This window comes from Mobula hypostoma, chromosome 19 (assembly GCF_963921235.1).
Source record: "Mobula hypostoma chromosome 19, sMobHyp1.1, whole genome shotgun sequence".
NCBI classification, from domain to species: Eukaryota; Metazoa; Chordata; class Chondrichthyes; order Myliobatiformes; family Myliobatidae; genus Mobula; species Mobula hypostoma.
This window is the reverse complement of record NC_086115.1, coordinates 20,641,457-20,661,661: the sequence shown is the minus strand read 5'-3', so window position 1 is coordinate 20,661,661 and position 20,205 is coordinate 20,641,457. Positions and strand designations below refer to the sequence as shown.

The 20,205-nt window shown below is 39.9% G+C and overlaps 1 protein-coding gene across 1 annotated transcript; it reads left to right on the top strand.

Annotated features, from left to right (window-relative positions):
• Positions 1-245: 245 nt before the first annotated feature.
• ddx21 (DEAD (Asp-Glu-Ala-Asp) box helicase 21) lies at positions 246-18,415 on the top strand. The gene is made up of 15 exons (XM_063071504.1): positions 246-545; positions 948-1,232; positions 3,170-3,245; positions 4,217-4,395; positions 5,006-5,123; positions 6,034-6,219; positions 9,378-9,523; positions 11,475-11,624; positions 12,565-12,726; positions 13,093-13,212; positions 14,640-14,713; positions 15,121-15,280; positions 16,742-16,876; positions 17,478-17,522; positions 18,030-18,415. Exons 1-15 carry the CDS (start codon positions 456-458, stop codon positions 18,195-18,197), a joined length of 2,094 nt encoding a protein of 697 aa, XP_062927574.1. The 5' UTR covers positions 246-455; the 3' UTR covers positions 18,198-18,415.
• The last annotated feature ends 1,790 nt before the right edge of the window (positions 18,416-20,205 follow it).

Below are 20,205 nucleotides of genomic sequence, written 5' to 3'. Positions count from 1 at the left end.
AGATTTCACAGTTGTCGAGGCCCCTGGGGAGGGGTGGAGATTTCATAGTTGTTGAGGCCCCTTGGGGAGGAGAGGAGATTTCACAGTTGCTGGGGCCCCTGGGGAGGGGAGTAGGTTTCACAGTTGTTGGGGAACCTGAGGAGGCAATTTGACAGTTAGGGTGCCTGTACAAGGGGCGATTTGGGAAGTAAGGGAACGTGGATGAAATGGGTACGTAATATCGTAGGGGAAAAGAATGAGAAGGACAGGGAAAATCAAGAGAAGGCTGAAAATGAAGTACACTCCTGGAAGTCGGAGAATATTTGGCACAGGCATTGAAAATTGGAGTTGAGCTGCAGTGCCGGCGCCGACCTCGGGTGGCGCAGTTCCGGGCGGACGGGGCCTGCTTCCTCTTCCCCCGCGGCCCCGCATTGCTCGGCTGTGTCGAGCTTCGTGTCCCGGTGTGTTAGTGAGAAATGCCGTCTAGACTCAGCTGCCAGCCCGAGGACCCGGAACCCGGTATGGAGGCCGAGCCCGTGAAGTCGAAGGAACACAAGAAACATAAGGTGAGCGCGGCCAGGGCCGTTGGGGCGGCTTGGGCCTCGCCCCTCGGCGGAGCTCATGGACTGAGATCGGTCTTTAGGCCGGCGGCGTGTCGCTGCTTCAGCCTCGGGCCCTGCTCATTATGGGAAGCGAGGGGGTTCGTTATCCGTGTAAAGGGACACCGGAGAGAAGTGAAAAGGGGATACGTGATAAGAGAAAGGGTGTCAATAGAAGGATGAGGTGGTGAGATGGGGCAGGAGATAAAGGGGAGGGAGAAGATCTGAGACGGATGCGGAGACTAATGAAAGAAGTACACGAGGGATTATAGAGCGAGTGGGTGTAAGGAGAGGAAGAATTTGAACGCGGGGAGTAAGTATGTAGGGTTTTGACGTTCTGGCACATTTTAATCAAGAGTCTAATTTTAGAGAGATAAAGAGAAGAGAAGACATTCGGAAGAGAGAACGACATCGGAAAAAAAGTCAAAATACAAAGAAAACGGTGTACAAGAAGATCAGCAATCAGCAGATGAGAGCGATGTGAAACCTCCGAAATCAAAAAAGTACAAATTGGCGAAGGGTGATGATGAGGAAAAATGTGAAAGAAGACAAAAACGGGAAGATAAAAATGGGTTCATTAAAGAATCAAAATCTGAAGCCATTCCATCTTGCAGCGATGATTCCGTGCAGTGCTCAGAGGGCGAAGTGGAAGAGGTAGGCACATGCTCATTGAATAACATTAAACTTAAAACTAAACCTGAAGGAAATTTGAGTACTTTATTGTTTTGCATACAGAACTTGGTCCCACTTTTGCTATAAGTACGTCTGAGATGTGGTCGTTGACTCGTACAGCACCAAAACAAGTTCTTAGACCTACCGTGTCTATGCTGCCCATCAAGTACCAAACTGCTAATTCTATTTAGTAACACTTGCTACATAAGCATAATATTCCTTAGTGAATTAAACACTTGTCCTTTTCAAATGTTGTAAAGGTACTCGCCTCTACCATCCACTCAGACAGTGGGTCCATGTTGAAAACATATTCTTGTTGATGAAATAATCGAAATCTGAAGCCATTCCATCCTGCAGCAATCATTCCTTACAGTGCTCCATAGATTAGAGAATTCCAAAGATCCTCTAAATCTATTTCTGTTCACCTAAATCAATACCCTATGGTCTTAATAATTAATACACTTTTCTGCAGGTGAGAGATTTCTATTCTATCTTGGCTTGTAATTTTGATTACCTCTATTAGGTTTCCTACTTCCTCCTCTGATGGAAGCAAGGCAAGCCTAACCAGTCCAATCTCTCCATACAACCAAGTGGTGCTCAGGGATTAAGAGTGGGGATGCATACCAAACAAGTTATCCATGATAGTAAATATTTAAATTCATTTTAGTTTGTCCATTAAGGATAAAAATCTAAAGAAAACTGCAGATGTTCCAAATCTGAATTATAAATAGAACACACACAAAATACTGGAGGAACTCAGCAAGTCAGGCAGCATCTATGGAAGGGAGAAAACAGTCAACATTTCAGGCTTGGTCCTGATGAAGGGTCTCGACCCAAAACATCAATGGTTTACTCTTTTCTATAGTACTACCTGGCCTGCTGAGTTCCTCCAGCATTTTGTATGTGTTGCTGGGATTTCCAGCATCTGCAGATTTTCTCGTCTTTGTACAAACAATGTGCTGGCAACACTCAGGCAACCTTTGTGGAAGAAGAGTTAATGCTTCTCATTGAGAGCCCCTCGTGATGACTTAACTTCAGAATTCTGTGAATTGTTATAGATCTGCAGGTGTGGTAGACGGCATTTGGCAGAGTGAGTGTGTAGGTGGTTTAGGATATCGTTCGATCCCCCTGCTTTTTGCTTGGCATCTGCATGCACTTATTGCAGAGATTCAGTGCCTTTCCAGATGCTTCTCCACGTGATCAGAGCCTCTGCTGTGATGTCAGTGTGGGTAAGGATCTGACTTTGAATTCACATCCTACCATAACATTTGGAGAGTTTAGCAAAGCTGATATTGGAGGTATTTCTCAAATGCTTCTGTATGCCTATGATAGGAGGCAATTACTGCTGTCGGTAAACACTATGCTAGTTGCATGATTTCAAGTCTTGGTCTCTTAAATACTTTTCTATGATTGCTGTGCTGGTCCTGCATACACAATGCCAGTTCTCCCATGGTATAGATTTTCCACAATCTCACCGTGGATCTTGGATGTTAGGGGCATATTGTGTGGCAGAGGTAAATGTCATAGGACCTCTCTTTCAAATGTATATTTAGTATAAGGACCTTTTTGTCAGATGCTTCATTGACTGAATCAGCAATGACCTGATGTTGTGATGTTGAGTATACACATAAATGTCTGTGTACTGTAAATTGAGAACTGATTTTGAATACTACACAGGATGTCTACATCATGAAATGCTCATGATAATGTATCTTGTCAGGGAATGTAAATCAGGAGCAAGGAGTATGTTCTAAGTTGTAGGTGGCAATTGTTCTGACTTGTTTATTGAGTGGTAAGAGCAATTGGTCGCTTTGGAGCAGCAAGCAGCTTAATTGACAGTTGTATTTTATGATAAGCTGTCTATATTGTATTTTGTTTGAAACATTTGTGAGCTATTTCCAATACCTTTCTTCTTGTAGGAGCTTTCTCTTGAACAGAGAGAAGGAGCCTTTTCAAACTTCAGAATTTCTCAGGAGACTATTAAACTACTTAAGGGTAAGTGTTTTGTTTGTTTTGTTGCTTTCTTCTCTTGCAGACTGATGCTGTGCTCTCAGTTCCACTGCATTTCTGATACCACCACTCCTAGACAATGGATATTAGTTGTGATACCAATGTCTTCCATGTGGTGATTGAAATCACACTCCTGCTTGTGACTGCTATGTTAAAGCCTAGTTAAATTCAAAGATCTGCCCTTTTCTCTTATCTCTGGTTCTTAATTTCCTGAGATGCCCAGTCTATTCATTGAGAGATGTATGAAAACTGAGCCCAGTCTTAGCATTCCCAGATGTATCCATTTCTCGTCATGGGTCATTGTCAATCAGGAAACCTGGCGATTTCTTTGGGTAGTGGAGGTTTGCGAAAGATGGCTTGACTTCTTTCAATGTCATTGATAAGTTCTTATCAATGCCTTCATTCCAGATTGTTGGGCTCTCTGAGTCTGAAGTAATTTTCCTCATGTCTTTGTGGGAGGCCTGATGCTGTTACAGGTGTCTATGATCTGTGGTGGGCTGAAATCAATCCTCCCCTGCTAAGATGACAGTTTTTCAAAATAATAAGTCTGTGGTTCAGATTGGATTAATATAGGAAAAAGCTGCAGTTAACATAGTAACTGTGAGCCTCATCTGTCATTTAATGAGATCATTGATGAAACTACCTCATCCAAGATTCTCACATATCTTGATTTCTTGTCCAAAGATCTATCATCAACCTTGAACGTAATCAAAATGCATTCATAGCCTTCTGGGGTAGAATTCCAAAGATTCACAACAGTTTGGGGAAAGAAATAATCACTCAATCCTTTTCATCAGAGTATGTGGCTCCTAGGCACCCAAGCAAGTGGAAGTGCTCACAGTATTGAGATTACAGTTGTTTCTAATTTTCTTTGTTTTGTTGGATTTGAAGTGTGCATTTGGTCAAAGAAATGGTTTTAATCCATTGCATCCATTCCTTTGGTTAATGTCCCATAGCTCGAGGTGTGACTCACTTGTTTCCGATACAAGCACAGACATTCAACCATATCTATGATGGTAGTGACTGCGTGGCACAGGCCAGGACTGGCACAGGCAAAACGTTTTCCTTTGCCATCCCACTGGTTGAAAAGCTGCAGCTGGACATGACTGATCAAAGGAGAGGTCGGGCTCCTAAGGTAAGCATCTGTTTGACAGCTGCGTCTGCACTGATGTAAAGGGATTTTTGTTTGTTTGTTAATGTGTACAGGGAAAGCATTCTGTTACTGATAAAAATGGTGAGCACCATCACAGAAACTGACTGGGTTCAGATGGTGAAACTTGGAGAAAAAAGTGCTCTCTTCGGATCCTGTCATAAAGATGCTCATTCTTGTTTCTTTTCAGTTTCGCATTCGCATGGCTATTTCTTACATAATGTATTTTGTTTTGAAATGGCTCAACATAATTCAGTGCATCCTCGGCAGCTACTTAGTTACACATTTTTTTATTTTTCACGTGAAAGCAAATAGGACTCTTCAAAATAACTTGCCTCAAATAGTTTCAGGACCTTAATGTGATGGAGTATTGGAGCAAATAAAAATGTTTGAAGTTATTCTACTTACTCTCCATGACTAATCAGAGAATGTACTTTGGGGAAAACAACATTTATCTTGAGAAACTAAAAGTAGCTATACAAGAACAGATTGAGAGCACTTATTTTAGCGAGCAAATGGGAAGCATACTCATCGGGAATTACTATTGAGATTTTGCTTTACCTTCTCTTGTACTTGTCTCTTTCTATATTGCCAGGTCCTGATACTTGCACCAACAAGAGAACTTGCGATTCAGGTGTCAAAAGATATCAAGGATATCACCAGAAAACTTTCTGTCTCGTGTTTTTATGGTGGAACAGCATACAATGGTCAAAGTGAGTGCTCCTTATTACTGATGGTGATTGTTGTCTAACTAGAGCTAGGGTTCCCAACGTTTTATATTTCATGGTGCCGTACCGTTAACTGAGGGGTCCATGGACCCCAGATTGGGAACCCCTATTCGAGAGTAATGGGGTATGTGTTTCTGGTCTGAATTCTCTAGTTGATGAGGCTACAAAAGGTCTGTCAGAATCTCTTATACTGTTAGTACAAAGCAGTTTTGTGGGAATGATCAAATGGCCACTGAAGTTCTCTGAGTGCAACTTCTGTGAATGTGCAAATCCCCAATTTCCTGAAGTTCTTGCTACTGTCTTTCCATCTGTGGTTAGAAATTGGAAGCCAACTTCCTGTGGCTTCCCAGCAGTGTGGGGAAAGTTTTAAATATTTTGTAATTGAATTAATTTTTTTTGTTTTCATATTTCTTTAGTATAAATAATTTAGTAGTGTTTGAGTTTTTTCCCAGTACCTGAGGCCTTCAAACATTTTAGCTGAGGTCAGGCTAAACTAATGATCAAAGCAAGGTGCAGGGTTTGCCACCTACAGAAGGAAAGCCCTCATCTTGAAATGACTACGTTGGTTAAGGAAATGAAAACTAGGTGGCTTGCTGCTCATTGGAATAAATCAGATGTGCACCACTATCTTGTGCGAAGCTGACCAATTTAGGAATGAAGTTCACCTTGGAGAGCATTAGGCCAGATCTATCTGTTGTGTTCTGGATAATTTATCACTTGCATTGCTAACTTTTATATCAGTTGTATGTATTGCAGAAAACTGTGATCGCAGATCAGTAGTGATTTCATTGAATTGTGGAACAGATTAGAGGGATACATTCACATACTTTTGCTCCTATCTTCCTCGTGAGAGATGGATTATACAAACAGAGTTAAGATTGAATTTTCTTTTTAGTGGACAGCATTCGCAATGGCATCGATATTTTGGTGGGGACACCTGGCCGGATCAGGGACCATTTACAAAACATGAAGATCAACTTGTCTAAGCTGAAGCACGTGGTCCTGGATGAAGTGGACCAAATGCTGGATATGGGCTTTGCAGAACAGGTGGAGGATATTCTGAAAGTTGCATACAAAAAAGGTTGGTCACTGCATTTTCCATGGCACATTCCCTTTGACCCTTGCATTGTTTTAAACTTGCGCACTATGAGCAATTTGTTCTGAATAAATGCAGTTCAGTTAAAATGGACAGATCCAGTATAACACCAGGAGGACTAGAACAGAATTACTTAATGCTATGAAGGTGAAGAAAGCTATCTGAGTGATAGCCTTTTTCTGTGCTGCAGTTTTCTATGATTTGTATGGATATACAATTCAGTAGTTATCTAGGGGTGAGTTATGACATCAAGGTTGCAAGCTGATTGGTTCAGTGTCAGGCAGTAGCCTTCTCAGAGAGATGATGTCACGGTTTGGATTTGGTTTTGGTTTCCAAATACAGTGGATTGCAGTTAATTGGGACACATCGGGACAGGGTACCTTTTGGTCCATTTAAACCGCCACCCCAGATAGCTGAAGTTTCATGGAAATAGTTAAGATGGTATAAAAAAGACTTACTGTGTAACAACTTGTATATTTAAATCAAATACGACCAATACTACTATAGTACTATGACACTGCATTAGTTCCTAATGGTTATCAACGGAGGAACTCATCCAGTGTTCGCAGTGAACAAAATCAGCACAGGCACCTGGTGCAGATAATAGACCACCGTCATACGATGTTATTGATTATTGCATCCTTCAAATCTTCATTTTCATTGCAACATTCAAGATAATTCTTGATATCTTAATTCTCTGTAGTTCCTAACTTTGAAGTAGTGAAATTTTCATTCCCGGCCTTTTCTGGCATCCCCAAGCCTGAATGCTTGAAACTGAGCAATGTACCCTCTAAGGTGTGTACGTGTACACGCACCTTTTGCTTCTAGTGCACAAAGGAATTTAAACTGCACACGAAAGGTTATCTCCCTCTATCTTGTTGGCATGTTAAGTATATTTCACAACATACATAATCATAATTCCTTTAACGGTTTCTGATGCGGACAGTGTTGACATCGTGGAGTCTGCGATGATTTGTCTGCAGATTTTAGAACTGGCTTATTTATACTGTTTTAATTGATTCACTATGTTGAATGCCAAAGAAGCAACGGGCATGAAGCGTAAAAGAACTGCTGGTTCATTTAAATCGGACTGGCTTAATGAAACAGTAGAAACTGATACACCAAAAGCTTATGAGGTCAGGAACGTGCAGCTGTGAGAAATACAGAAACTGGTATTATCTGCGTGTATTGTTGCAATGCACAAGTTGCTGGGGAATTTGCAAGTGGAAAGAAGTGGGGAGATATTTGGAAACTTGACTTTTTGAAGTGTCATTTAGCAAGCAAATCACTATGGATGGTGTGCAACAACTCCAGTGGGAAAAACCTTCATTACCCGCTGCATATGTTTGTGAGAGTGCAGATGAACGAGAGCAAAAACAATCAAACCCAGAGGAGATTAAAGTTCTTATTGACAGTTATTTTACTTCTTTTAAAAAATGAACAACAAATTGGACTTGGTGGTTTATTATCCTTAGAGTAGCTTCAGCTTTACTTCCACTTAAAAATTCGGTGCACTTATGTTGTTGTCACTGGGCAAAAAATCGTACAATACAAGATTTTTGCACACTGATCATTGCAAATTAGAGGGAACATCATCAGTGTGCAAAGCAGTTCTTATTTCTCACCAACTATCAGTGATAAAAATTACTGCTTTGTGAACACAAACACACAACTGATGCATTGTAAAAGCTGTAGCTTCAAACCTGGTGCACCCTAACAGGCACACAAGTGTGTGCGACTGATGCTTGTTAGAGCCTGTTTGGCAAGTGTCTGCCTCAATTAAGCGGCATAGTGTCCCAAGTAAATAAATGAATCTCCAGCAATTTTCTTGATTAGCTTTTGTTAAAGTTTGAAATAAATGGCAGTGCCAATTAACTGGAATCCACTGTATTAGAAAAAAATACGTGTATTTGTTATGGGACATAGAACAGGTTGGAGATACTGGAAGGTACAAGAGGTGAATTGGAGTTAGTCATAGAATATACAATACAGAAACATGCCCCTTGGCCCATCCAGTCCGTGCTGGATAGTTTCTGTAATAGTACAGAACTATTATTCTGCTTAGTCCAATCAACATGAACCCTCCTTGTACTTATCCAGATTTCTCGTTAATGCTGAAATCGAACTCACGTCCATCACTTCCACTGGCAGTTCATTCCACACCCGCGCCACCCTCCTAATGAAGTAGTTCCTCCTTGGGTTCCCTTTAAATATTTTACCTTTCACCCTTAACCTATGATGTCTAGTCCTAACCTCAGTGGAAAAAAGCCTACTTGTATTTACTCTATATCCCTCATAATTCTAAATACTGTAACAAATCTTCCATCATTCTCCTACGCTTCAGAGAATAAAGTCCTAACCTATTAGATCTTAGTGTGTCAAAGGAACCTGATGTTTGGGAGTAATGTTGCAAGGGGCTCTATGTTGATAAATGGGGGCCGAGAATAGAATTATGAGGGGCACTTGGTAGATTTATCTTACATTTAAGCTACAGGCAGAGTGTTGGATATTGAATTTTGTGGAAACTATTGAAGAGGATGTGGGAGAACAAAATAGTGCAGTTGGGAGAACAGATGTGAGAACATTGGAATAGGGGAGTCTGTAAGTAACACATTGATTAGCTGGTTCGCTCTTAATTGTCTGCATGCAGTTGTGTTGTTCTTAATATCCTCTGATATGTGTGTATTTATTCAGAAGGTATAGCATGTAATGCTTAATATTTAATACATGTGTTGTTATTCATCTCCCATAAGACTTTTACAACCATACAACAATTACAGCACGGAAACAGGCCATCTCGGCCCTTCTAGTCTGTGCCGAACTCTTACTTTCATCTAGTTCCACCGACCTGCACTCCCTTTTCATGGTAGTTTGCCTTTAATGGTTACAGCTCTCCTGATCCTGTGTTGTGGTGGGTGAATATAGAACCATTGATATTAACACTCCACTAGTAATTCTTTTCTGACTTCCAAATGCATTTCGTGCTTAGAGTCATAGAGTTATACAATACAGAAACAGACTCTTTGACCCAGCTTATCCATGCTGACCAAGATGTCTGTCTAGGCTAGTTGCATTTGCTTGCTTAGTGTGTGACTCGAGACCATAATGAAATGAAATGTTTTAACTGTTTTTCTCCCAATAAGATTCCAAGGACAATCCCCAAACACTTCTCTTCTCTGCGACTTGCCCTCCCTGGGTTTATGAAGTTGCAAAGAAGTACATGAAAGATAATTTTAAACAGGTCGACCTCATTGGCAAACGGACTCAGAGGGCAGCTACTACTGTTGAAGTAAGTTCTAATGGACCTGAAACTCTAATGAAACTTAAAGCTTGGTCTTTGTTAGTTATTGGAAGGTTTGTGTTAAATTTGTGGTTTTGGGTGGCTTTCAAATCTGTATTCACATCTCTGGAAAAACTGCATAATTTAATCTAGGGTAATTGTGAAAATCTGGCCCTTGGGTGGTATCTATATGCTATGGTAATTTTAATGCTATATTAATCCAAACTAATCTCATTGTCTAGCCATCCATAGCCTTTTGTGTATTGGATGTTCAATTGCTTTTCTTGAATGTTGTAAGGCAGGGTATTCCAGAATACAACCACCCACTGTGTGAAAAAATAAACACCCAATACTTTAAATATTAAGATTTGAAACACCTCTGATGTGGGGGAAATGTTTCTTGCTTTTTATTCTAAGCTCCTCGGTTTTGTACATCTCAGTCAAGTCTTCCCTTGTTCTCCTTCACTCTAAGGAAAATAAACCTAGTCTATCCAGTGTCTTATCTGTTTTAAGTAGGCAAAGAATTATTTTTAGATAGTGGTCTGTGGTCCTAGATTCTCACGTTAAGGTACATTCAACCTGTCAAACCCCCTCAGGATCTTGTGCTCTAGTCAGGTACCTGTCATTCTTTTAAGCAGCTGTATAAAGGTTGAGCCTGACTTTTGCTCACAAAGCAGCCAGTCTATTCCAAGTATTAGTTTAATAAATCTCTGAACTGTTATTAATACCTTCCCTTAAATAAGCAACCTAATACTGTATAGGAAAGTTGTCTTACCAGTGCCCTGTGTAATTGAAGCAAAGCCTCTTTACTTTTGTATTTAGTTCCCCAGCGATAAGCAATAACATTCTTTTTATTTTCCTAATTTCTCCGTATCAAACATCAGAACACCTCTATCTGTCTTTCAGAGCACCAATCTCTCTTGCCATTTAGTTTTTTTTCAAAATGGATATGGTTACATTTTCCACAATACAATACAGTATATGATCATCACTACCTTAGAGGGGTTAGTTTCCTAAAAAAAAACTATCTGTATCACATACTTCTGTAATACAAATCCCCTTTTCCCATTATAAACCGGATGTGTTCCTACAGGATGTTTTTTTTTTGTCATGTTACAACGTTTTATTGGCAATTACGAAGTGACCCACTGCCATTACTTAACACTCTCCAGTCTGAGGACTAGTGAATAGATGTCTCTGCTGCTGCTCTCGAAGGCATTTTCTCTGTTGCTTAAGGCTTGTGGATTACGAAGTATGGGATTATCAGGGAAAGTGATCGGAAGATTGGGGTTCATGAAGAAATTTGATGCAGAAGTGTTTGGGGGTGGGTAATGAGTTAAAACGTGTTGACATTGGAAGTGGAGTAAATGTTAAGGGAGCACTTTAAGAAGCTGATCCTGGCTACTCTGCTGTCCACAATGCAGCACCTCAGAAGGTGGTTCATAGAGGGCAACACAGCAACTGGTTCCCATGCCTGTGATGTTCAGTTTTATTTTTCCCCTTATCCCAGATGAAGGTTGGCAGTCCAATTGTCTGGTGACTTGAGCACAGCAGACCAAAGACCACTTGAACAGTTTCCACATGACATGAGTGTGAATGATTTCTCATAATTTGTGCTTCTCCTTCCAGTCAAATTATGTTGGTAATTACAAAAAAAACTCGACTTCTGAAAGTTACTGTAGATTTGACTGTGCTTTGCAGTTTATCATTTCCCACTGCTTTCAGAACAGATCAGAACATACCATTTCAGGTTAATGTATACTAGCATATTACAACAGGCATATGCAAGAATGCTACCTATGAAGTATATTTCTGTACTTCAACGTAGTACTGAAACCCAAACTGTCCTGAAGACATTGTCTCACATTTAGTTTGGTTTGCCAGCTGCACTGAGAAGTGATGATGTTTCACAGCTTGACCATTAGCATTATCTCAAATCCCTATTTCCTCTCTGTTCTAGCATTTGGCTATTACATGCCATTGGTCAGAGCGACCATCCGTCATTGCTGATATCATCCAGGTATACAGTGGCAGCCAAGGGCGAACTATTGTCTTCTGTGAAACAAAGAAGGAAGTAAACGAGCTGGTGATGAATAACTCTTTAAAACAGGTACTGGAATATCCCCTCTGAGCTGAAATATTGTAATGTAGGATAGATGAACAAATTATAATTATCTCTGAAATATAGAAGTAATGGACTGAAGATTAAAAAAAACTATAAAATAGCTAATATATCGCCCCTGATTTCTAATATTTCCCCCTCTTCATTGTTAAACAGTGATAAATCTGTTATCCAATGGTTGAATGAAAAAGACAATTTCTGTGAAACACTGAAGGAAGTAAGAGTGGACATTGAAAGCTTCTATAAATTTCTAGAGTCACAGAAGTACAGCACAGTAACAGGCCATTTGGCCCATCTAGTCCTTACCAAAACCATTTAAACTGCCTACTCCCATCAACATGCGTCTCGAACATAGCGCTCCATAACCCTACTGTGCGTATACCTATTCAAACTTCTCTTAAACGTTGAAATCAAGCTTGCACCACTTATGCTGGCGGCTGATTCCAGACTCTCTCAACCCTTTGAAAGAAGAAGTTTCCCCTCATGTTTCTCTAAAACCCATCTTTCACCCTAAAACCATGGTTGTAGTCCCACCCAACCTCAGTGGAAAAAGCCTGCTTACATTTACAATATCTATACCCCTCATAATTTTGTGTAACTCTATCAAATCTCCCCTCAGTCCTCTACATTCTTATGTACTATAAAATCATCTCCAGTCATACAGCAATGTACAAGGTTAGCTGTGATGCACCTATCACTCAATAGCAAATGGTAACGGATTTGAACTGACACCTACTATATTTCCAGTGTTACTATGTAACAGATTTATACTGCATTGTTATGTAAGCATCAAACCTGCTGCTCTTTATACATTCTAGGTGTCCAATGAATATCCCAAATTGTAGATCAGTGTTGCCTGAGCACACATAGTATCTGTTTGCTCAATGTCACCTTTTTCCCTAAACCGAGTTTATGATATCTTGTCCAGGAAGCACAATGTCTGCATGGAGACATTCCACAGAAGACGAGAGAGGCTACGTTAAAGGGTTTTCGGGATGGCAGCTTTGAGGTTCTGGTTGCCACCAATGTGGCTGCACGCGGCTTGGACATTCCAGAAGTAGATCTGGTAATACAGAACTGCCCACCAAAAGTAAGTCAATACAACTGGTTAAGGGGGAGCATTCATCTCTGCTAGTAAAATGTTGGATTATAGATTATTTTGATTATTTCTACAAGTATTTAAATACAGTTCTGTGGTCACATGGACCTCAACTTAGGAGTATAATGTTTCGGGATTTTTATAACAGGCTGAAATCTAGACAGACCATAAATGAATGGGTGGGTTAAGTAGGTGTGGAACTTGTCCATTGGTACCATGGATTAATTACTGAGCATTTCCTTGGTAGCGGCATTTGATTAGCTTCTGTAACAATGAGTCTGAGGTAACTCGCTGTCCTTTGTATCATGTTTTTCAATGAAGATTTTCTTTCTACTTACTTGCCATTCTCTGACTTAGGATGTGGACTCCTACATTCATCGTTCTGGTCGTACTGGCAGAGCTGGGCGCACAGGGGTCTGCATCTGTCTGTATCAGCGCAAGGAAGCGGCCTCGCTGAGGTCCGTGGAGATGAAAGCTGTAAGTGATTTATTGAAGACTTCAGAAAATAATGCTAATAATTAAAGTTTTACCCTGGTCTTCAACCAACAGAGATCAGAAGAATTAGATTTATTTCAAATTTCAGCATATAGAATCATTAAACCCCAGGGGAATTAGTCTTTACCATTTCTGTTTTTGCTCAGGATCTTTCTTCCTCCTCCCAGGTGCTTAGCATTCACATTTATTCTTTATTGTCACCAAACAATTGATACTAGAACGTACAATCATCACAGCGATATTTGATTCTGCGCTTCCTGCTCCCTGGATTACAAATATTAAATATTAAAAATTGTAAAAATTAGTAAATAGAAAAATTTTAAATTATAAATCATAAGTAGAGAATTAAACCTCTAAATTTAATCCTCTACATTAGTTTATCCTTCAATATTGAGTTACAATCGTGTGACTACTGTTGCGGTATTCTCACCTGATGTCTCCTAGCAAGGGCAATCATGCAGCTTTTGCCTATTGACTTGGATCTGTTGGATCTCAAGCAGGGTGCATAGTATTGCACTTCCCTGAATCATTCTGCTAACCTTGTATTCATTGAGCATCAGATCTGATAATTCATGACTCCTGTAGTATGGCTGTTTATCTATAAATTCACTGAAAGATCTAATCTTGTTTTGCTAACTTGGCTGAAATCAGCAATAAAGCCCTTGATTTTATTATCAAAGTTTTGGTTTTGTTTCTTGCTGCTCAACTGTTCCTTTGAACATCTGAATCTCTTTCTTGTATATTTTAAAGTGATCACTGGTCTGATGGGGAACCATTAAGTAGTCAGTTGTGAGAGCTGTGCTTGTGGTCGGGTCTGGAATGCAGAATTCAAGATTGTTTAAAGGAGAAATAAGCATACAGATCACATAGATAAATACATAAGATTAGCATGTATATAGATTGATTGTACTATATATAAAGTGATGCAGGGTACAGGAGTATCTACATAAGGTCAGTAAGAGAGTTGAGGTGAATGTTTATCTCAGCACTTTGCACCAGGCAAGCTGGAGGGGAATTACCTCTCTGAAAGAGGTTAGGATTTTTTTAGGGGTGTGGGACAGTTCTGTGCTTAAATGACAGGTCATTCAACAAATAAATTATTTTCATCCTGTGCAGAGCTCTCAGCCAAGATAACAAATCGTCACTTGATGGAGCTGGTGTGACGTTGAGCCAGGTCATCATGGGTGGTGGCTAAGCCACTCTCCACCTTTCTTCCTGCCAATCTCATCTTTTTATATGCTCCTCCCATGTTTTTTTCATACTTAAGCAAGATTGATGTAACTGCTTTCTTCAAAGTAGCGTGTGTGTGGTGGGGAAGGGAATGTGTTGAGAAAAAACTAATTCAAAAAGAAAACTGCAGCATGAAATGTGGTATTTTACAAAATTTTGATCTGTGCTCTATTTTAAAGGGTTTGAAGTTCAAACACGTTGGAGTTCCAACAGCATCTGAAATCATCAAAGCTTCCTGTAAAGATGCCCTAAGGTACATCAATTTTTGGATTAATATTTATTTTCCTGGGTTCTGACTGCCAGCACCAGACACAGCACAAGCAATTAATGGGAAGGGACTGGAATTGGGATAGGGAAGGAACTTCAGTTTAATGTTTGTGATGGAGACCCATTGAGATTAACAGATTCAAATACTGGCGGCATGAGCATTAAAGATTAGAACAGAGGGTCTGGCTGATGTGGAGAATAACAAAGTGTATGTAAATGTTTAAGTAACGTTATAACATTCTACATCTGATCTGTGTATGTTGAACAGTAAATTATTGGAGTGAGGTGCTAAGATCGGGTAAATATGAGAATTCAAGAAAGGGCATATCAAATCTAGTTAAGAGAACGAGTTCACTCTGGTGGCTGACTATTTTCATAATTTGGGCTTCAAAGGTGCTTGGATTCCGTTCCAGCATCAGTGAGCGAATATTTCCGTCCTGCTGCCGAAAAGTTGATTGAGAAGCGAGGAGCCCTGGATGCCTTGGCTGCTGCTTTAGCACATATTTCAGGAGCAAAGAGCTTTGAACAACGTTCTCTCCTTAACTCAGAAAAGGTAAGTTTTCCTGTACCTCCACAAAGTTCATTCCTTAATATGACAATTCCATTGGCATTGTCAGTAGTTCCATTCACAGTTACCAGTCTGAGTGTTGTATCTTCTCACCCCACCAGCAATTTGGGTTCCACCCCACCTTTACAGCAAAATATATGTTACAAAAGAAGAATAGCAGTTAAATTCCAGTTGTGCTCAAGAATGTGGTTGTGGTTTGTTCTGTGGCCCGATGATTGGGGGCTTGAAGTATTGTACTAATTCAGTCTCAGCCTTTGTCAAGTTACAGTCTAACACTTCAAGATGATGCATATCAAGAAAATTATGGAGAAAAGTTCTAATTCACGGTGGGACTATCTTGTCAATACTGTTCTTTTCCCAATCTGTCTCAACTCCAAACTACTACCTTGTTTAGCTCTCTCCCTAGCATCCCCAAACTAATCATATTGTCTCATTCTTTTGTAATAGCCACTATTAATTAGAAACTAAGCTGACAGTTTCAGTTGCTGCATAACCCAATACCTGAGTCAGCTGCTGCCCTTGTCTGAAATATGCCTGTAATATTTCTTGGTATAAATGTCCCAATAATGCTAACTGACCCCAGGATAGTTAGGTCTAGAAACTTAGAGCATTGTAGCTTAAGCTGTAGTTTTTGAAATGACAATAGGGAATGTCTGTACCCATACATTGATCTTTTGGCTTAAGTGATTTATAAGTAATGTGGTCCTTCAGTTATATTCCTTTCTTAGCATGTACTTAATCCCAAAACACATCTTGATTTAATTTATTTGTGGCAGCAAACCTGCATGCACACAATAAGTTTCTCCTGAATGAACTGGACTTCATAATGACTATATGGTTCCTTCGCTGGAACATTTTCTTTTCACTAGTTAGACAGTTTCCAGCTTTTTGACTCCCCTTTCTATCTTCCACAATCTATCCAAGATTGTACGTTTCACAAATTCTTGTTTTTCAGTTTGCTTCCTCCAACACCTATAACCAAAGTGTCTGTTTCAGCACTGACCATATTGGTGTTAAGTTGCTGATTTTTTTTTTGTATGTATGCAGCATATTGCATGTGCTTTTTAAAAATATATTCCCAGTTCTTAAAAAGCTTTGAGATTGTCGGTGTTGATCAGTCTTGTTCTTGACAGACACACTGGTCCCAGCATCTTCCTTTCAGGAACATCACCTGCCATCCTCCACAGTTCTGACTAATTATTTTTAATCCCTCCTTTCACTTTCTGCTTTTCCAGATTGGTACATTTTACCTGACACCATGTACTTGGTCATGCCTCCCATATGGCACCTTGTCAAGGTATTTTTTTTTAAAAGAACCAAACAAATTAACTTGGGTAAAAATTTCTGTACTAAATATTTTCACATCAAATAAGGTATAACCAAAATTGAGCTTATCTGTTTGCATGTGTTGGTTACGTTGACTACTAACATTGACTTTTGTCTCAGGGGTATACAACCATGGTGCTGGAGTGTTCAGTGGAGATGCACAATATTGGCTTTGCATGGCGAGGTCTGAAGGATCAGCTGGGAGAGTCTGTGGAAAACCAAGTGAGGGGGATGCAGTTCCTTAAGGGTAAAATGGTATGTTGGCAGTGTGCTGTTACAGTGACACAGTTAATAATATGTTAATACTACAGCATTGGAAGCTTACAAATTAGGTTAGCCTTACGAAATTAAAACTCGAACTATAATCAGTCCTGGGTTCTGGCAACATTTTGGAACAGTTTCAGTTCTTGCTTTATTGATTCACTAAGAAGCCTGGAGCCGATTTGCTTCTCCCTTGATATTATTGGCTTTTTAATCATGACCAGTCTATTATCTGGTACTAAATTTCAAATAAACTACATGGATCTCACTTCCCTCATCAGCTTTCCTTCTTGCCACCTCAAAAATTCAGTCACTTTAGTTGAGCATCCTTAAATGCATACTGACTGCCTGTGATTTGTGCTTTGCAAAGTTAAGATTATACAGTTCCAATAAACAGTACAGAGTTAATAGTCCTCCAAACCTGTGGCACCACATTGATGTAACTTTACCTTTTCAAAAGAAAACTTGTTCCATAAAGGTGTGCAATATTAATTTGGATTATTAACGTGAATGAGGGTTTGTGTAGTTGTATGGCAGGCTCAAGGTGCCTATAAGAAGCAGATATACCAAACTAACAATTGACATTATTTTTTAGGGTGTGTGCTTTGATGTCCCTGAAGATGCTGTGGAATCCATAAAGGTAAATCCATGATGTACACTTTCAGTTGAAACACATTATCATTAAAAAATTTCAACTAAAAATAATTTTTTAAAATATCTGTGATTGAAATAGGCTGTAGCTGATCAGGCTACTTATTGTGCCTTTCTCAAAAGGAAAATATTGCAAATGCTGGGAATCTGAAATGGAAAATTCTGCGAGCAGTCATCATATCAAATTACATCTGTGGAGGGAGAAATAAAGCAGACATTTCGTCTGTACAGTTAATTTTCTTTCTTCCCCATAGAGACCTGAGTACTCCCAGCACTTTCTATTTTAGTTAACTTTTCTGTTAGTAGTTTATTCCAGTACACAAATTTGGCTGTTAAGCCCAATCCCTGTAGTACACGAGTTCTTGAAGTCAACTGCTCTGTTATGTGAACTCTGCTACTGAACCTCATCTTGGAATCTCTATTGAGCCACATACTCCTGGCACTGGGTGCAAGGTGAATGTGCTTTACATTGATGGCTTTGAAATCTCCCTCACAGGGAAGGTGGCAAGACAACCGGCGCTGGAAGCTCACTGTAGCCAATGAATTACCCGAGCTGGAGAACGACAGGATTGAGAGGGCGTCAGACTTCAGAAAACGTTCCAACAGGAGTCAGAACTGGAAAGGCTCGAGAAGGAATTACGGCAACACTCACAAAGCATGGTGATGGAACAGGAGCCCTATCCCAGTCAGAATACTTTTTACTTAACTCCTTGCAAGTCATCTTGGGTGCACTGGATCATGCTGTGACACACTGAACGATGCTGGGCCGAAGAACTTTTAAATTTACAGGACATTGCCTGAAATTGGGTAACAGCTGTGTGGTAGAAATGAAGGTTATTACCTGGATGGTTGATTACAAATATATTAAAAAGTATTCTTTAACTTTGGAGGCTGTGTATCTTTATCTGCAGCAGCTAGAAATTGCCCCAGAAATGTTTACTTAAGTGCAATTTCTCCAGCATCTAGCTCTTGGTACTCAGTGCAGGGCACTTGGCAGCTGAGCACAGCACTCAAATGGAGAGGTGCTTGGATGCTCACAGTCCCAGCAGTGATTGAGGTACATAGAATCACACTTTTTCAGTCCATCTCTGCTACTCAGAGTTGGGTTTTGGACCCAAGGTGAAAGTGAGGTTTCTGGCACCTCAAAGTGAGGTATATTTCTCCACTCTTTATTAGTGAGGCCTTTGCTAGTTGTTGGCTTGCTGTGGATGTTTCTAGAGTGCAATGTATCTGTTTTGTTGAATACCTGAAGGAAAAAAAAATTCACCCCATCCCACACACCCCAGAAAATACGCTTATTGCTTTATATTAGTGGTCGCCAACTGGTCGATCTTTGAGACTTTCTCAGTAATCCTGAAAAAAATGAAAAATTAATACACAAATACATTATGCCTGATAAACCTTTTGATGCACATATGTAGTAACTTCTACTGTGAAAAAGGACCACTCGACAACTTCATGCCCAAAAAGAACAACTTTATCTCGGACGGTAAAACGATATTTGCATACAGAGGTTTTCACTAATGAGCAACGGGCAGAAAAGACTGGAAGGAAAACCCTGCAACCCCGGAAACAATCTCTCTTTACAAACAGCTTTGCCATGATCCTGACTGGTATTAACTTATCTTTATGATGCTCACATTATAACACTTCTCCCCCTTTAAATTCCAACATTCCCCAAATATAAAGAAACGGGAAACAAAAACAGTGGTGTCATTAGCTTGCGTACCCCTGAAACTTATACTAGTGTCTCAGTAACAGTTTACCAATACCAGGAAAGTTGAGGAGCTGAAATCGGGGTTGAAGGCCCAGAGGACATGGATTGACAAGTGTTAAAGGACTTGTCACTCTGTAAATATTTTTCATGACAGTTTGGTGAATCCCTGGATGTAATGCAAACAGCTCAGTTTGTTGTATTTATCAGAATGGCTTTCCAGGATTTTACAACAAAGGAGAACTTCCTCACTCTTTTGCACTTAAAGAAGAGAACGAGAGGTGAGGATACTTACAATGAGTTTTTTAAAAATGTCCATGAAAATGACATCCCCACTCACAAACTGGTGGCAATTACTACTGATGGGGCCCTAGCAATGCGCGGTGTGCACGTTGGTTTTATAGCACTGTGCTGTAATGACCCTGATTTTCCCAGCTTCCTGGATTATCACTGTGTGATTCATCAGCAGGCCTTGCCTGGGAAGGTAGTGAACTTTTCTCATGTAATGACACTGGTGGTCAAACTGATAAACTTGATTCGAGCAAAAGCACTTCAGCACCGTTTATTCAAGGCGTTATAGGATGAGCTCGATGCCGCTATGGCCTGTTTGATATGCTAGTTACAGTGTTTTCTTGGTTGAATTAATTTTAAAGTTTGACAAAAGCATTTTATGTAATTAAAATATAATTAGCCCAAATAAAAGGCCTCAAGTTGGAAGTACAATCTGAGCAGTTATTTCTCTAAACGATTTAGTAGGTCGATTGTGCCTTTCAGTAAGGCCGAGGTAGGGGATCTTGGGCTTAAAAAGGTTGGTGACCACTACTTTAAATTGTCTATGCTTGCAAATGAATTCATTGTGCTCTAACCTCCTGAGATTGAGTTTATATTTATACTTTACAAGTTTGTAAGTGTCTCCATCTCTTACATTCTGATTGTCCTAATATGCTGCCAGTATACA

Excerpts from the sequence above, each read along its gene's own strand:
- ddx21 (XM_063071504.1), top strand. The coding sequence starts at position 456 with ATGCCGTCTAGACTCAGCTGCCAGCCCGAGGACCCGGAACCCGGTATG. Across the intron at positions 14,714-15,120 it reads TCCTGTAAAGATGCCCTAAG|GTGCTTGGATTCCGTTCCAG; the intron begins GTACATCAATTT and ends TGGGCTTCAAAG. Across the intron at positions 15,281-16,741 it reads CTCTCCTTAACTCAGAAAAG|GGGTATACAACCATGGTGCT; the intron begins GTAAGTTTTCCT and ends CTTTTGTCTCAG.